We start from the raw sequence: 15649 nt of genomic DNA on the forward strand, positions 1-15649 counted from the left end.
TTTCAAAGAAGTGGGCAGAACAAACATGGAAGATGTGGTGTAGCCTACTGATAGAAAAGCTATTCAAATAAGTCAGTACCAGAAGCAGAAATGGACAATTTTATGAATGGTGACATGACATTGCACACAGACCAGGTACGTTTATAAAAGCTAGTGAATGAAGAACTAACATAGTGTAAATAGGAGGAAATATAGTGATGATCAGAAGGTAGGTCTGCCAATGTAGAGATAGGTCCATCAACAAGATAAATGCTGCCACCAGCCACAATCAACATGACCAGTAGTCAAAATTTAAGGGAGTTGGGATTCAAGAACATCTGGAGGTCTATGAGTCAAAGGCAAATGTCTTTATTTTTTAGTTTGATTTGATTCTAGTGGTTTTCTATTACAAGAAATGAAACGCTCAACCTTAAAGGTGGCCTTTTTCTTCAAAAATGATTAACATAACTTTCGTTTATTGAATATAATTGTAAGTTATATTTTCTCTATTAAGGATTTAGTGATATGAAAATGCATTTAAATCTAATTGATTAATCAATTAACAGACTGATTAAAGAACACCTGAAACATACTTTACAGTGTGACAGCCCTGTTGTTGTTGTTGTTGTTGTTTAGTCATTTAGTCATGTCCGACTCTTCGTGACCCCATGGACCAGAGCATGCCAGGCACTCCTGTCTTCCACTGCCTCCCGTTTGGTCAAACTCATGCTGGTAGCTTCGAGAACACTGTCCAACCATCTCGTTCTCTGTCGTCCCCTTCTCCTTGTGCCCTCCACCTTTCCCAACATCAGGGTCTTTTCCAGGGAGCCTTCTCTTTTCATGAGGTGGTCAGAGTATTGGAGCCTCAGCTTCACGATCTGTCCTTCCAGTGAGCACTCAGGGTTGATTTCTTTAAGAATGGATCGGTTTGATCTTTTTGCAGTCCATGGGACTCTCAAGAGTCTCCTCCAGCACCATAATTCAAAAGCATCAATTCTTCGGCGATCAGCCTTCTTTATGGTCCAGCTCTCACTTCCATACATCACTACTGTGTGACAGCCCTACTACTGGTATTTTGCTTAAGTGCAACTTTATTCCCTCTTCCAAATTTTTAACTGTCTCAGAAATGCCCTGGGCACTTCTGGTTTGGATCCAGACTAATAGTGAAGTCATATAGAAGTAAGTGTTCCCCATTGAGTTCAGTGGGACTTCCTTCCCGATATGGGTGTGTGGCATTGCAGCCTGTTAGCTGAGCTTAATTCCCTTCCAGTTTAATGGGACTTCATTTGGTTATGGCTAACCTTTCACATTGATTTAAGTGGAAACAAAGTGCAACTAATTTACCTTGAACCCATCTCAGTATATTTCTGAAATCTAGCCATTCCCAGATTTGTCCTGCCATTTCACTTAAACTCTATGTCTTTTGAGATTTCCTACCACAGTTGATAACTACAATGGATGTGATCTATGTTAAAATAATTTGGCATCCCACTGATTACTAATAATTGATTGAATATTATTAACTATTTGTCTGTCCGTCAGTATGTTTTTTTATTATGCTTTTGATTACTGATGTTCTGTAATGTGTTTTTAATCTTGTGCACTGCCCTGCGATCTTTTGATAAAGGGTGGTATATAAATTTAATAAATAGTAATAATATTTAATGCTTAATTCTCCTGCTGAAAGCAATGTTTAGGGCTCATAGTACCTCTGGAATTCTTCTAAAGGACTCCTAAACTGAGGTTTATGAAGGAGCTTGGAAGAAAACCTAAGTACACGCACACAGTAGGTATAATTTAAATGCTTTTTGAACAGGGAGGGAGGGAAAATCAACAGGAAAGCAAATGAAAAGGGCCATGTATTAAGCAATGCTATGGTTGCATAAAAGATCACAGGGTTCCCTAAGTGAGGATGTGCACTTGTGTTCCAAAAAGATTTTCCATTCATATTGAAATCAGCAAAGAGAAAACTGCTTCCTGCCCACACTAGATGGTTGCCTTCCAGACTGCGTAGGTGACTAAGAAGTCTACTTCCTAGACACCACAGGTGGTTTTAGGACAACTTATGTCTACCAGCCTGTACTGCTTAGTCAGTTATATCCATCCCACCGTTAGGATGGCATTTAATCCCAGAGATTTCCCTTTGGCAACAGCAAGGCACTCTCTTTCCCAGAAGGGGGAAAAATCCCACTGCTGTTGCTGAACTTACATGGGATATAACTTTGGTTCCAGACTGTGGCCTCAGTGTCCTTGTCTTATTTAGGCTTATTGTATTATTATTATTATTATCATCAGTGCTTTTTTTGGGGGGGGGAGGTACTCAAGGCACACACACCCCATTAAAAGTGTGGCACTCACTGTAAAATAGTCATACCTTGGAAGTCGAACGGAATCCATTCCAGAAGTCCATTCGACTTCCAAAACGTTCGCAAACCAAATCACGGCTTCTGATTGGCTGCAGGAAGCTTCTGCAGCCAATCAGATTCCATGGAAACCCCCTCATTCGGGTTCCAACATAACGTTCACAAACTAGAACAATCACTTCTGGGTTTGCGGAGTTTGGGAGTCAAAGCGTCTGAGTTCCAGGGCATTCGGGATCCAAGGTATGACTGTAACTTCATGGTGAGTTCTGGCACCCTTAAAAAGGGGGGGGAAGCATTGGTTATTATTATTATTTATATGCAGTGCTTTTTCTAAAAAAAAGTTTAGGGGTACTCTTATTTTCCTACACATATTGAAATACTGCCCCTCAATGAGGCCAAACTTTAGATTCACAAAATTTTTAGGGCTATGCGTACCCCTGCGTCGCCCCCCCCCCCCCCGGGACAAAAGCACTATTTATATCCTGCCTTTTCCCCAGAAACAGGACTCAAGGTGAGCCCCTGGGAGCAGCTGGGGAGAGGTGAGGCATGGTTCCCAGTCCCATCTCTCTCCCTGGGTGACTTACCCTTTCTGACTTCACGGGGGGTGCGAATGTCAGACTGTCTCTGTGCGGGGTCAGATAGTCGCAACCAATGCCTAAGCAACCACTCACATTGCTGTAATTTTAATTAAAAAGTTGTGGCCAAAATTATGCCAAAAACCTTAAACAAAATTCAAGTGTCATTGTGTTTTATTTGGGGTGTCTTGGGGACATTGATGCGCAAATAGCAAACTCCTCTTTCTTTCTTTCTTTCTTTCTTTCTTTCTTTCTTTCTTTCTTTCTTTCTTTCTTTCTTTCTTTCCTCATTACTTTTTCCAATCTCTATTTTAACAGGGAAGCAGGAAAGCTCAGATGATTAAGAGTAATGGAAGTCTTGTAAAAATAGCTACCGATATAAAGGAGTTGAGGGAATGCTTGGGAAATAGCAATGTAGGCAGAGCAGCAAGAGAAGGCAAGTGGAAGCTGAGCGCGGGCGGGCAGGGAACACTAGTGGACTGTGGGAAATGTAGTCAAAAGGAAGGCCATGCTGCTAGTGACATATAAGGCTCATACATGTCGAGGTGGTGGTGGTAAGAAGCTGTTCTAAGAATACACTTGAAACTTCACTAAGAAGAGGTGCCAAGTTCTTCTTTTGCAGCTTATTCCATTGCCAGACTTCCCTTAGAGTTGCTGAGAGGAGATTTTGCTTCTGGAGCAACTGTTTATTATTGTAGTTTTAACATGGAAAGATAACTGACATAGTGCATTGTACACATACATCAAAGTTAATGCACTGCACAGCTGGATATCATGGCAGACTTGGGATTGCTGTATTTTGTGCTTGGGGATAAATTGTCAGTTACAAAGTGCACTTAGGCAAGTAACAACCTATCTTATAACTTGTTTTGGGAAGGTATATACAGTATCCTAAACAGTAGGCTAGGATATATTAATATGCATCTGAAGAAGAAGTTGAATTCAGACTTAGTCATGCTTAGAGTAAAGGTAAAGGTAAAGGGACCCCTGACCATTAGGTCCAGTCGTGGCCGACTCTAGGGTTACGGTGTTCATCTCGCTTTATTGGCAGAGGAAGCTGGCGTACAGCTTCTGGGTCATGTGGCCAGCATGACTAAGCCGCTTCTGGCGAACCAGAGCAGCACACGAAAACGCCGTTTACCTTCCCGCTGGAGTGGTACCAGTTTATCTACTTGCACTGTGACGTGCTTTCGAACTGCTAGGTTGGCAGGAGTAGGGACCGAGCAACGGGAGCTTGCCCCGTCATGGGGATTTGAACTGGCGACCTTCTGATCGGCATGTCCTAGGCTCTGTGGTTTAACCCACAGCACCACCAGCGCCCCTATGCTTAGAGTAGAACCCCTGAAATCACCTGTACTTGCATTAATAAAAACTAGCACGTCCCACTGGTCTGAATGGGACTGCTGTAAGAAGGACATAAATCTGGAGCCAGCCCACTTGTTGGGCATGCATGACAAGGTCTTTTTTGGTGTTACTCTCAGATTGCAGAATGCCTTCCCTTTGGATCCACAATCAGTCTCCAATCTTACTGATTTGGGGAAAGGTTTCTAGACACCTTTTTAAATGGCCTTTCAGATTTTCTAGCAGCGTTGATATTATTTGCTATTGCTAGAGGGACGCGGGTGGCGCTGTGGTCTAAACCACTGAGCCTCTTGGGCTTGCTAATCAGAAGGTCAGTTGTTCAAATCCCTGTGATGGGGTGAGCTCCTGTTGCTCGCTCCCAGCTCCTGCCAACCTAGCAATTCGAAAGCATGCCAGTGCAAGTAGATAAATAGGTAGTGCTGTGGCAGGAAGGTAAACGGTGTTTCTGTGCCCTCTGGTTTCTGTCACGGTGTTCTGTTGCACCAGAAGTAGTTTAGTCATGCTGGCCACATGACCCAGAAAACTGTCTGTGGACAAACGCCGGCTCCCTTGGACTGAAAGAAAGATGAGCGCCCAAACCCATAGTCACCTTTGACTGGATTTAACTGTCCAGGGGTCCTTTACCTTAATGCACCATCCCCAAATAGTGGCACCAATTGATTGGTACCCAACAAGGTAAATGCTGTTTTGTACTGACCTTTACCTTTACCTTTTACCTATATGATATTGCTGCTCTTATATTTGACTTGTTATAAAATGCCTTGACATTTTTCAGAAAGGCGGTATAAAAATATATATTTAAAATAAATGAGATTAATAATAATAATATTAATAATAATAATAATAATAATAATGGTATCAGACCACTACTCTCAGGTATGTTGAATGGAAAGCCATGATTTGTCTACAAGGACTTCTCTCATAACTGATGTAATATATCTGTCTTTTTTCCTCTGAAATCTATTACCAAGTAAAAATGTATTCCATGCCACATTCTCATGATAGTCTCCCAGCATCTCCAGATTTTTCCATGCAAGATATATATATATATATTGCATAACGTGAAATCATATACAAAAATGGGTTACATTTAGGAAAATTGCTTGGCAAAAGACCCCCCCAAAAATGGATACAATAATGTGTATTTTGAAACTGCATACTAAAATGCTGATCAATTTTTGCTAGGGTTTTTATATAAAAATAAATCACAAACTGATGTGGAAATGTGATTTCTCAATCAAATGGGTATGTATATTTGTGCATATGCATTTAAGTGTAGATAGATGCACCTGAAGAACTGACTTAAGGGATGGTTATATCAGAGTTACTGATAGTGTTAGCCAGTCCTGAGATATAAGGTAAAGGGACCCCTGACCATTAGGTCCATTAGGCGCTTTATTGGCCGAGGGAGTCGGCGTACAGCTTCCCGGTCATGTGGCCAGCATGACTAAGCCACTTCTGGCGAACCAGAGCAGCGCATGGAAATGCCGTTTACCTTCCCGCTGGAGCGGTACCTATTTATCTACTTGCACTTTGACGTGCTTTCGAACTGCTAGGTTGGCAGGAGCAGGGACCGAGCAATGGGAGCTCACCCCGTCACAGGGATTTGAACCTTCTGATCGGCAAGTCCTAGGCTCTGTGGTTTAATCCACAGCGCCACCTGCGTCCCTAGTCCTGAGATAGCTAACACTTAAAGTTAGGATTTAGTGCAGCTATGCCCTCTTATTTGTTTCAACCATTAAACAGAAACTGGGTTGAAAGCAACTGGAAAGAATCTTAGCTTGCCTCTGTTGCCTTGTAAATACTTCTATACCTTGAGATTTAGGTGATCGTATGTAAGTTATACTGTGCAGTCAAGAGTGTTTTGCTTAGCCACGTTTCTTGTCTGCCTCACCCAAATTTCATCTCTGACTTTGTTATACAACATTACAAGCGGAGGAGCGAATGAATGTCTGCCATCTGCTCTATGCTACTTAAGGATGATTTCTCTAATTAGGTCAAATTGACTTGCTGTCAATGATTAAACGTAATAGGTAATAATAAGTTGGCTTAATCATTGGCCACCATTATTGTTAGTTCATTGATTGCAATAATTTCAAAAATTACCCATTGGAATAAAATATGTTTAGCACCTGGTTTGTCCTTTGGGGGGGGGGGAAACATCTGTGATAAATATGTAATAGATGTGGAATTTTATGTCTCTTGATCTGGAAGGAAGTAAATAATCCTCAGTTTTAAGTGTGTGAATGGGCATAGATTTATTATTGGACAAGGAGAGGATCAAATAAAAATCAGTGTAAAATTTACTGCAGGGACTTAAAGAACTGTCAAAAAGAATGAATCATGTTCTCCATACTGAGGATTCCTGACAGTGTCTCCTAACTTCAGTTTCACCAAGATTTGTGGCTCTATTGGTGATAAGAGCTGCACGTGGACAGGTTAATAGTAGACGCTCATATTCTGAGAATCTGGGTTCAACCTTTGGAAGAGAACCGATCATGGACCAAATGCATTCACTTTCAACTATGGCTGTCCCTGTTTGGCCCTCTCATGAAATTCTCTCTCGCATCAAAGCCTGAATGTTAACAAAAATATTATTGATCTTCCCTGGTTCTAAGATGACAATGAATTTCCTTTGCTCTCTTTTTATATTTGCACACTGGTCAGGACAGTGGTGTTACTTGCAAACAATTTTTACAAATCAGCTCCTGGTTTCCTACCATCATATGGAAATCTTAGGGAAGATCTACAGTCTGGGATTTTTTTTTTACAGAACAATTCAGGCACCTAATGACTTCCAGCTTCTAAGGATGCCAACTAGCTTCCTGAATCCCAATCAGTCAATTTTAAGCACCATCAAGTTAAAAAAATAAACCCCAAACAGCACTTACCCATATCCCCCAGTGGGACATTTTAGTTAAGGGTACAGTTCTATTTTTCACTTTCTTAGATTTCTTCTCTTGACTAGTGTTTTATTTTTAATAGCACTCTTTTAAAGAAAACCCAAAGATTATGGTCCTTACAAATTTGAAGACAACCAGTGAAACGTCTGGATATTATTTATCCATGGAACTTCTTTTTCTTACTTGCCAGAATTAGCAAACACTCATTTGAGTTGCATCCTTCTGCGGCTGCAAGTGTTTGAACTACACATGTATTTTTTTAATGCCAGCCTTGGAAAAATGAGTGAGGCTTTGGCTGATTCCACCTTTTGTCTACTGTTTCATTGCCCAGTTTCCTCATATTTTTAGCATCTCTAATGTATCTTAAATAAAAGTTGTAATACCTGTATTATCAAATGTTCATTAATTGTTTATTCAACATGTCGATCAGTAAAGTTATGTTTAGGCGCTCCTGCTTATATTCACCTGGAATTTTGCAGAATGGCTTTAGGAAATATAATAGTCCAAGTCTTCAAACATCTGATCTTTTTTTTCCTGTAGTTGCTCCTTAGCAATAGTGTACCACTAGAACTGCCTCTTAGCAATAGTGTACCACTAAGACACGGGTGGCGCTGTGGTCTAAACCACTGAGCCTCTTGGGCTTGCCGATCAGAAGGTCGGCGGTTCAAATCCCCGCGATGGGGTGAGTTCCCGTTGCTCAGTCCCTGCTCCTGCCAACCTAGCAGTTTGAAAGCACGTCAAAGTGCAAGCAGATAAATAGGTTCCGCTCCAGCGGGAAGGTAAATGGTGTTTCCGTGCACTGCTCTGGTTCGCCAGAAGTGGCTTAGTCATGCTGGCCACATGACTCGGAAGCTGTGCGCCAGCTCCCTCGGCCAATAAAGCGAGATGAGCGCCGCAACTCCAGAGTCGGCCATGACTGGACCTAATGGTCAGGGGTCCCTTTACCTTTTAGGACTGTCTAGCTAGTTTTTTATTTATTTTTTACTGTTTTCTGTAACATAAAATGTGTGCTTCTTATTTTTTTATAGCAACTGTGGGGTTGCAAGAAATTACCCACTTCCTTTGACAGATGGAGGTGATCTGGCAAAAAGATCTGGGGACTCACCCAGTGTGGTGATTCATCTTTAGTTCATTCCCATTGGTCTCAGAAGAAGCAAGAACAGACAGTGCTTGAAGATCATCTCAACCTCACCAAATAGTTCTATGTATTTCTTTGTTGAGTAGGGCTCAACAGAGATAAACCAGGTGTCATATATCATGGAGGAGCAGAATGAGGGGAAGTGTGCGCATGTGACTATGCGAGAGAGGGAATATTATGTTTGCTCCAGTGTACTACAGCAGGGAACTTTCTAGATTCTCCTGGCTCTTGTCCAAGAACAGCAACAAGTGCACTTTCTTGAAAGTGAAGAAGCCAAGCCTCATTTTAGCAAACTGACAGTGCAAACTCAGTAACAGGAAAAGAGTGGGAATTTGTCCAGGCACTCCTAGGCACCAGCAATGTGGAAAAGATCACATCAACTCAGGAGAGAACCCTCAGTGTTCCCTAAAGGCAGTTATTATATTGTAGTAGTTGGCTGTATTTTGGTTTATGACAAATTACGTGGTATCCAGGGCTTCAGCTCCACTGGCGCAACAGATTTCTGTGCATGCAGCGGAACTTCCTCTTCCTCTCCTGTCCCTTCCAGACCCTTGCACACCTTCAAAATCATCTCCAGAAGGTTAGGAGACCTCTGGAACAGATGTGGGGGATGCGTTGAGGGAAACAGACGTTCCATTGCAGCAGTGGAACTAAGCAGAGGGAACATTGGATACAATCCTGCCCAGAGCCTTACATATGGGGAGAGCTATACATTCAATTAAGTAGAATATTCTTCCATCAACCACACCAGACATAACAACTCGATCTGCCTGCTCAGGTGTACCGTATCTTTTTACAAAGCTATTGTTTACTATGCTACTTCACTACCAACTTTACTGTACGCTACTGAAACATGGACCACTTATAAACACCAACTCCAAACTACAAGAAAGAAGATTCCACCTAAACATTAGGAAGAACTTCCTGACAGTAAGAGCTGTTCAACAGTGGAATTTGCTGCCAAGGAGTGTGGTGGAGTCTCCTTCTTTGAAGGTCTTTAAGCAGAGGCTTGACAACCATATGTCAGGAGTGCTCTGATGGTGTTTCCTGCTTGGCAGGGGGTTGGACTCGATGGCCCTTGTGGTCTCTTCCAACTCTATGATTCTATGATTCTATGATTCCTCAAAAGATTCCATCAATGGTGTCTCTGAAAAATTTTACACATCACTTGAGAAAACAGGCAAACTAATTTGACATATTGAAAAGTTACAAATCTTAGTAAGAATACATTGGTGCTGATGGCCCAAAATTAGACCATGATGAACACGGTCTCTCAAACTAGCTGATTATATAAACTCACTTTTTTTTTGTTCCTTATTTTGTTTTTGTGTCACTTAAACAATTTATTTTGGGTGCCTCAAAATCTGGAAGTGGCCTCGACTTCTGAGGAAGTCTTGTCTGTAGTTGCCGTTTGAGTGTAAATTTGGTGACCCTTGCTGTACAATGTGTCAGATAGTCCCAACAGCCCTTCTTCGATGAGAATCAACAATGTCTTTCTTAAGACCAAAGTATGCCAATTGGCTTAAAAACACTCCACGGTATAAAGGAGCACTTTCAAGTGGAATCTTCTTTGGGTGGAAATGTCCTGTTTTGCTTTGCAAAAGTCTTTGTTCTCTTTTCCAAGTTTTCATTTTCTCTCCTAGGGTGATGACTGTGAAATCTTCAAGGAAATGCAGCAGGTCAGGCATTTATAGATTCTTAAATATAAACTGCTTGATTCTGTGCTGGTTAAACTTAACTAAAATGCTTTTCCAGGTGTTCTGAGCCTTCATATGCGTTACAATTTCCAAAGCTTTCCCTCCAACAGATGTGAAATGCAATGATCTCCAGTTTCCTGGTCTTTAATCTCTTGACCTTTTTAAAACTAATGGAGTTGTATTTGCCACTTTCTAATCCTCAGGAATTATGCCTCCCTGGGCACATTTTTAAACTTGTCATTTTCATTTCGTACCCTTTAATAAATTCCACAGCATCACATTATCTTGCACCTCAACTATGTTACTTGATCCTTGAAGCAACATGTATCTTTCCCACTTTCTGCTGTTTGCCCTGAAAAATAGAACCATTTCCTGGGGTTCCATGTCTCACAAATATCACAAGCATAAATCTAGAACCCTACAGGAAGGGGAACGCATCTGATGTGGGAATTTTTGAAGGAGCAGGCAAGAAAAGGGTTAAGAATCCTCATACAGCTTCTGTACCTTTGGTTTTGTCCTAAGGACCATAAATACACCAGCTTGATATATAAGCCAGGCATGATGGGAGTCCCTGAGGCAACACAAATTGAAACGACCAGAGAAGATAACGCTCCTTCAATTATTTTGGACACTTTCCAATGCTGATCTCTGCTCTGTGCAAACAAAACAAAGAGAGAGAGTGTCTGTCAACATAGGATAGTGGTTAGAGTGACTAGGACTGGGGAGACAGAGATTCAAATCTGCACTCAGCCCATGATACTTACTAGGCAACCCTGGGTCAGTCAGTATCTCTCCACTTAACCTAATCACAGGGTTGTTGTGAGGATAAGATGCAAAGTGGGGAAAACCATGTATACTGCCATTAACTCCTTGGAGGTAACCAAACAAAGGACTCATTCCACAGTTGGGTTGATAAACAAGCTTACCAGCCAATCAAACAATGACTTAAATCAGGGGTCGGCAACCTAAGGCCCATGGGCCACAAGCGGCCCACGAGGGTCATTTAACCGGCCCACGAGCCGCCCCAGAACTGAGCCGCCCGCTCAGCGAGTCCTCGCATGCTGCACTAAACCGGCACAGGGACTTGCTTTCATGGTGCCGGAAATCGCATCTGTGCAGACGCCAGAAATCGAGGGCGCGCACCCGTGATCCAGCCCATGGAGTGGTCCATGATCCAGTCCACTGGAGTGAAACAGCCCAGGAAAGGCAAACCTTGCTGATCCCTGACTTAAATAATCTTGCCCTCCTATCCTCCCAACCATTGTCTGCTCTCTAATTTGCTCCCACTGTTTTCACTTCCTGCTCCACCAGCTCAATAAATTTACCCAAGTGCCCTGCAGTCAGGTGGCTAGATTGGAAATAGCATTCTAGGCACCCATTGGTAGGCATCTTCCCACAGCCAGAAGAGGAGTGGGCAGGAATATCTAGGCAGAGAATGAGTTGGCAGGGTCAAGGTTGATGGGCTGTTATGCAAGTCATAGAATAATGGACTTGTACATTTGGAAGAGGGACGTGGGTGGCTCTGTGGGTTAAACCACAGAGCCTAGGACTTGCCGATCAAAAGGTCAGGGGTTCAAATCCCCGCGACGGGGTGAGCTCCCATTGCTCAGTCTCTGCTCCTGCCAACCTAACAGTTTGAAAGCACGTCCAAGTGCAAGTAGATAAATAGGTACCGCTCATGAAGGTAAACGGTGTTTCTGTGCACTGCTCTGGTTTTGCCAGAAGTGGCTTAGTCATGCTGGCCACATGACCCGGAAGCTGTATGCCGGCTCCCTCAGCCAATAAAGCGAGATGAGCGCTGCAACCCCAGAGTCGGCTATGACTGGACCTAATGGTCAGGGGTCCCTTTACCTTTAACTTTACAGTTGGAAGGGACCCTGAGGTCGTATCGCCCAACCCCCTGTCATGCTGGAATTTCAGCTAAAGCATCCATGACAGATGGCCATCCAACCTCTGCTTAAAAACCTCCAAGGAAGGAGAGTTCTGTTCTGCAGACGGGCTTGGGACTCTGAAAACATATGGTGGCCTGGTTGTTTGTTTTTTATTTCGTCTGTCTTCACCCTTGGGGAAGGAGCTCATTGTTACCAAGTTTCGATTCAGCACTGTATTTGTTTTTGTCATATATTACAAAAGTGCCTCCAGATTGGACCACCATGGAATGCTTGCTTAATGGGATAACCTATCTCAAATAATGAGTCAACAAAGCTTTGGTGGTTCTAGGCTGAGGACCTGCTTACATTATTAGCTCGTGTATAATCAGTGGCTGTGCCACCCAATGTGAAAGGAAATGTAAACACAGATGGTCAGAAAAAAATGGCACCCCGGAAGTTGTTGGACTACAACTCTCAGCTTCCCTGATTGTTGGTCATCTAGCTTGGGCTGATGGGAGTTGGAGTCCAACAAAATCTGCTAGCAGAAGACTAGTTTTTATCCCTTTGCTACCTACCACAAAGAAACATGTGACACTGTAGAACAGTGGTTCACAACCTGTGGGTCCCCAAATGTTGTTGGACTACAACTCCCATCATCCCTGAGCTGTGGCCTTGCTAGCTAGGGGTGATGGGAGTTGTAGTTCAACAACATCTGGGGACCCACAGGTTGAGAAAGGCTGCTGTAGAAGAAGTGGCCAGAAAGGACATTGGGATCTACTAGTTGATCTCTGGTTGAGTTGCAGTGGATCCACATGTATTTCCGACTAGCAAAAATGAAAAGGTTTTTCCCCACCCTAAATTGAGGTATTGGGGTATTATTACTATTATTTGCAACATTTACGTTTGTATACCTTCCTTTATCCGAAGATCACAGGACAATTCAAAACATAAAAACACAAAATGAGAGCACATTTGTAGCAGCAGCCAAGTCAACAAGGTAGCATATGAATTGGACAGTGGGCTCCCTAAATTATATAATGACAACTTCAGGAGGCCTAGACTCTGAGGAGAATATTTACTCTTTCCCTTGTACTGTTGTCCCTGAATAAGGGAGGGCAAAGCAAACCTGCAAGAACTGGAGGCTGTGTTTAGACTGCCTGTCGGATTTACATCATGATCTGAGGGCTTCAGATACCAAAGTGATGTGTTTGGTGCAACTCACTAGGACAGTGTGAGATTTGTAAGGTGGCCCATAACAAAAGACAACAAATTCTTTAACTACATAATCCATACCCTGGAAAATCAGTCCAGTGGCAACAATTAACGCAACACAGTAAGCAGAGGGCTTCATGTGGTTCTTGTGGTTGGGGTAATTGATGAAGCAGGTGTGTTTTTCAAAAGTCCTCTGAGGGGAAAGGGTAGGGTTTTAGAGGATTGACAAGGACATCCTTAGAAGCTGTTGTACACCCTTAGATGTCAATGTTAGGAAGCCGTTCGAGTGCAGTGATGAAAAAGAGTGTGCACCCAACACAGGAAACCGAAATGCAACATGAGCAGAAAAAGAACTCTAGTAATCGGGGCCAGTGGTCAAGAAGGTAGTTTCTTCACATGCCAAAAACTCAGGGTGAGCCTAAGCCAAGCTTGTACTCAGGTAAGGATGGGTGAATCTGTCAAGGTTGATTTCTCTTGACGTCTCTTTTCCCACTCTTCAGTTCTCCACATCATTTTGTGATAGATTTTAAAATCCTCCTGACAAAATTTGGATACATGCTGGTTTTGAAGGGTGGCTTTTTTCATTTGTGTATTGTTTCAGGAAGTCCATTTACCATAAATGGTGGGTTTTGCAGCCAGTCCACGGGCTCTGCAGTGATCCAGTGAAGGGGTTAGGGTTTGGCTGACTGACTGCCGGTGATAGGCTAGACCAGCAGGCTTTGGGGCAGGCCTCTTTCTGGGGCCTGGTAGGATAGCTTTACCCTTAAATATGAACAGAATCAAGTTTCTCTCTCAACTGCATTAGGTAAAAGGTAAAGGACCCCTGGACGGTTAAGTCCAGTCAAAGGTGACTATGGGGTTGTGGTGCTCATCTCACTTTCAGGCCAAGGGAGCCAGTGTTTGTCCACAGACAGCTTTCCGGGTCATGTGGTCAGCATGACTAAACCACTTTTGGCACAACGGAACATTGTGACAGAAACCAGAGCACAAAGAAATGCCATTTACCTTCCCGCTGCAGCAATACCTATTTATCTATTTGCACTGGTCTGCTTTCAAACTGCTAGGTTAGCAGGAGCTGAAACAGAGCAATGGGAGCTCATCCTGTTGTAGGGATTTGAACCGCCAACCTTCTGATCGGCAAGCCCAAGAGGCTCAGTGGTTTAGACCACAGCACCACCTGCATCTCATCTGCATACTCAGCCCATGGCAATGTGCAAAGGTACAGATGAGAGATGTTGGGTGGGTGAAAGAACCATCAGTCCCATGTCCTTGCCATTCCCTTCATCATGGCGGCTGCAGGCACAGCAGCAGGTGGGATCTAAACAGCTTCTGTTGTTGGGGTTGGAGTAAACTTGGAGGTCAGCCTGAGATTCCCCATCACTGCCCTCTTCCTTGCCCAGGCTTAAACTAGCATTTATCCAGAGTGTCTATATTCCATGTGTCGTCTATCACTTCTGTTACACATATTAACTGCATCTGGTTTTCTAACTTTTTTTTTTTTTTACATCAAGTATATCCTCAAAAAAGGCAACCCTTAAATGGCCTTGAACCAAGGTAGTCACATGTTCCTTTCCTCTCTCCCTGCTTTTTGCAGCAACAGCTCACCACAAGTAGGAAATGAGAAATGTTGGGATATGGCAGACCGTATTGACTTAACACAAAGTTATTTAGCTCAGGTGTTCCAGGAGTAGCGGCACCCTTGGGAAATCCAGTGGTCAAGGCTCTCCAGTTCTTACTCCCCTCCCTCCTTTTCCATGTGTTCAGCTAATCTCTTAACTTTACAGGTTCAGGGACAAGAGTCACCACCATACATAAGTCTCTTGCCAAAGAGTGAAATGGAACACATAGATGAAGCCTATTCGCTTGCTTGTTGCTTGCTTGCTTGCTTGCTTTATAACAGTGTAAGTTAAAACAGTGACAATTTTGAAAACAGTTGGGTTGCAACAATAAGTAGCCACAAGCACTTAAAAGAGTGTGGCAGTGGGGAGATGCAAACTAGTGTCACAAATAATTTAACCATAGCAATTAAAGCCTCTAACTGCCCAAAAGTATTTATAAAGCAGAAGTTTTGACCATATTATGGAATGCCATTAGAGAGGGGGTGAGTTAAACCTCCCTCCAGATTGAGGACCAAAACCTGTAGACAGTTACCTTTTAATAATGGAATTCACAGTAAGTTGGTTCGGGATACAATAATACTCATGGGAGAACACAGCACAATACAGTGGTAACTTGGTTCTCGAACTTAATCCGTTCTGGGAGTCCATTCAACTCCCGAAACCGCTTGAAAACCAAGGTGTGGGTTCCGATTGGCTGCAGGAGCTTCCTGCACTCAAGCGGAAGCCACGCCGGATGTTCAGCTTCCAAAAAATGTTCACAAACCAGAACAGTCACTTCTGGGTTTGTGGTGTTCAGGAGCCGATTTGTTCGACAACTAAGCCGTTCGAGAACCAAGGTACCACTGTATATTCTCTATGTGCTGTATGTGTGTGTGTTTGAGTCATAGTCCAATAGTGTCCCTACAGCAGCCTGGGGCCCTCCATAAATTT

General features: G+C 43.0%; 1 protein-coding gene across 1 annotated transcript in view; it reads left to right on the forward strand.

Annotated features, from left to right (window-relative positions):
- Positions 1–1667: 1667 nt before the first annotated feature.
- LOC309367263 (uncharacterized protein) overlaps positions 1668–15649 on the forward strand; it is a 35950-nt gene continuing 21968 nt past the window's right edge. Inside the window, exons 1-3 of the mRNA XM_081906677.1 lie at positions 1668–1765; positions 9964–9999; positions 14885–15001. Coding sequence (XP_081762803.1) covers positions 1727–1765; positions 9964–9999; positions 14885–15001 — 192 coding nt within the window. The 5' untranslated portion in view covers positions 1668–1726. The remainder of the gene's footprint in view (positions 1766–9963; positions 10000–14884; positions 15002–15649) is intronic.

Source organism: Podarcis melisellensis (genome assembly GCF_964234715.1).
Source record: "Podarcis melisellensis genome assembly, chromosome: 3".
Taxonomy (NCBI): domain Eukaryota; kingdom Metazoa; phylum Chordata; class Lepidosauria; order Squamata; family Lacertidae; genus Podarcis; species Podarcis melisellensis.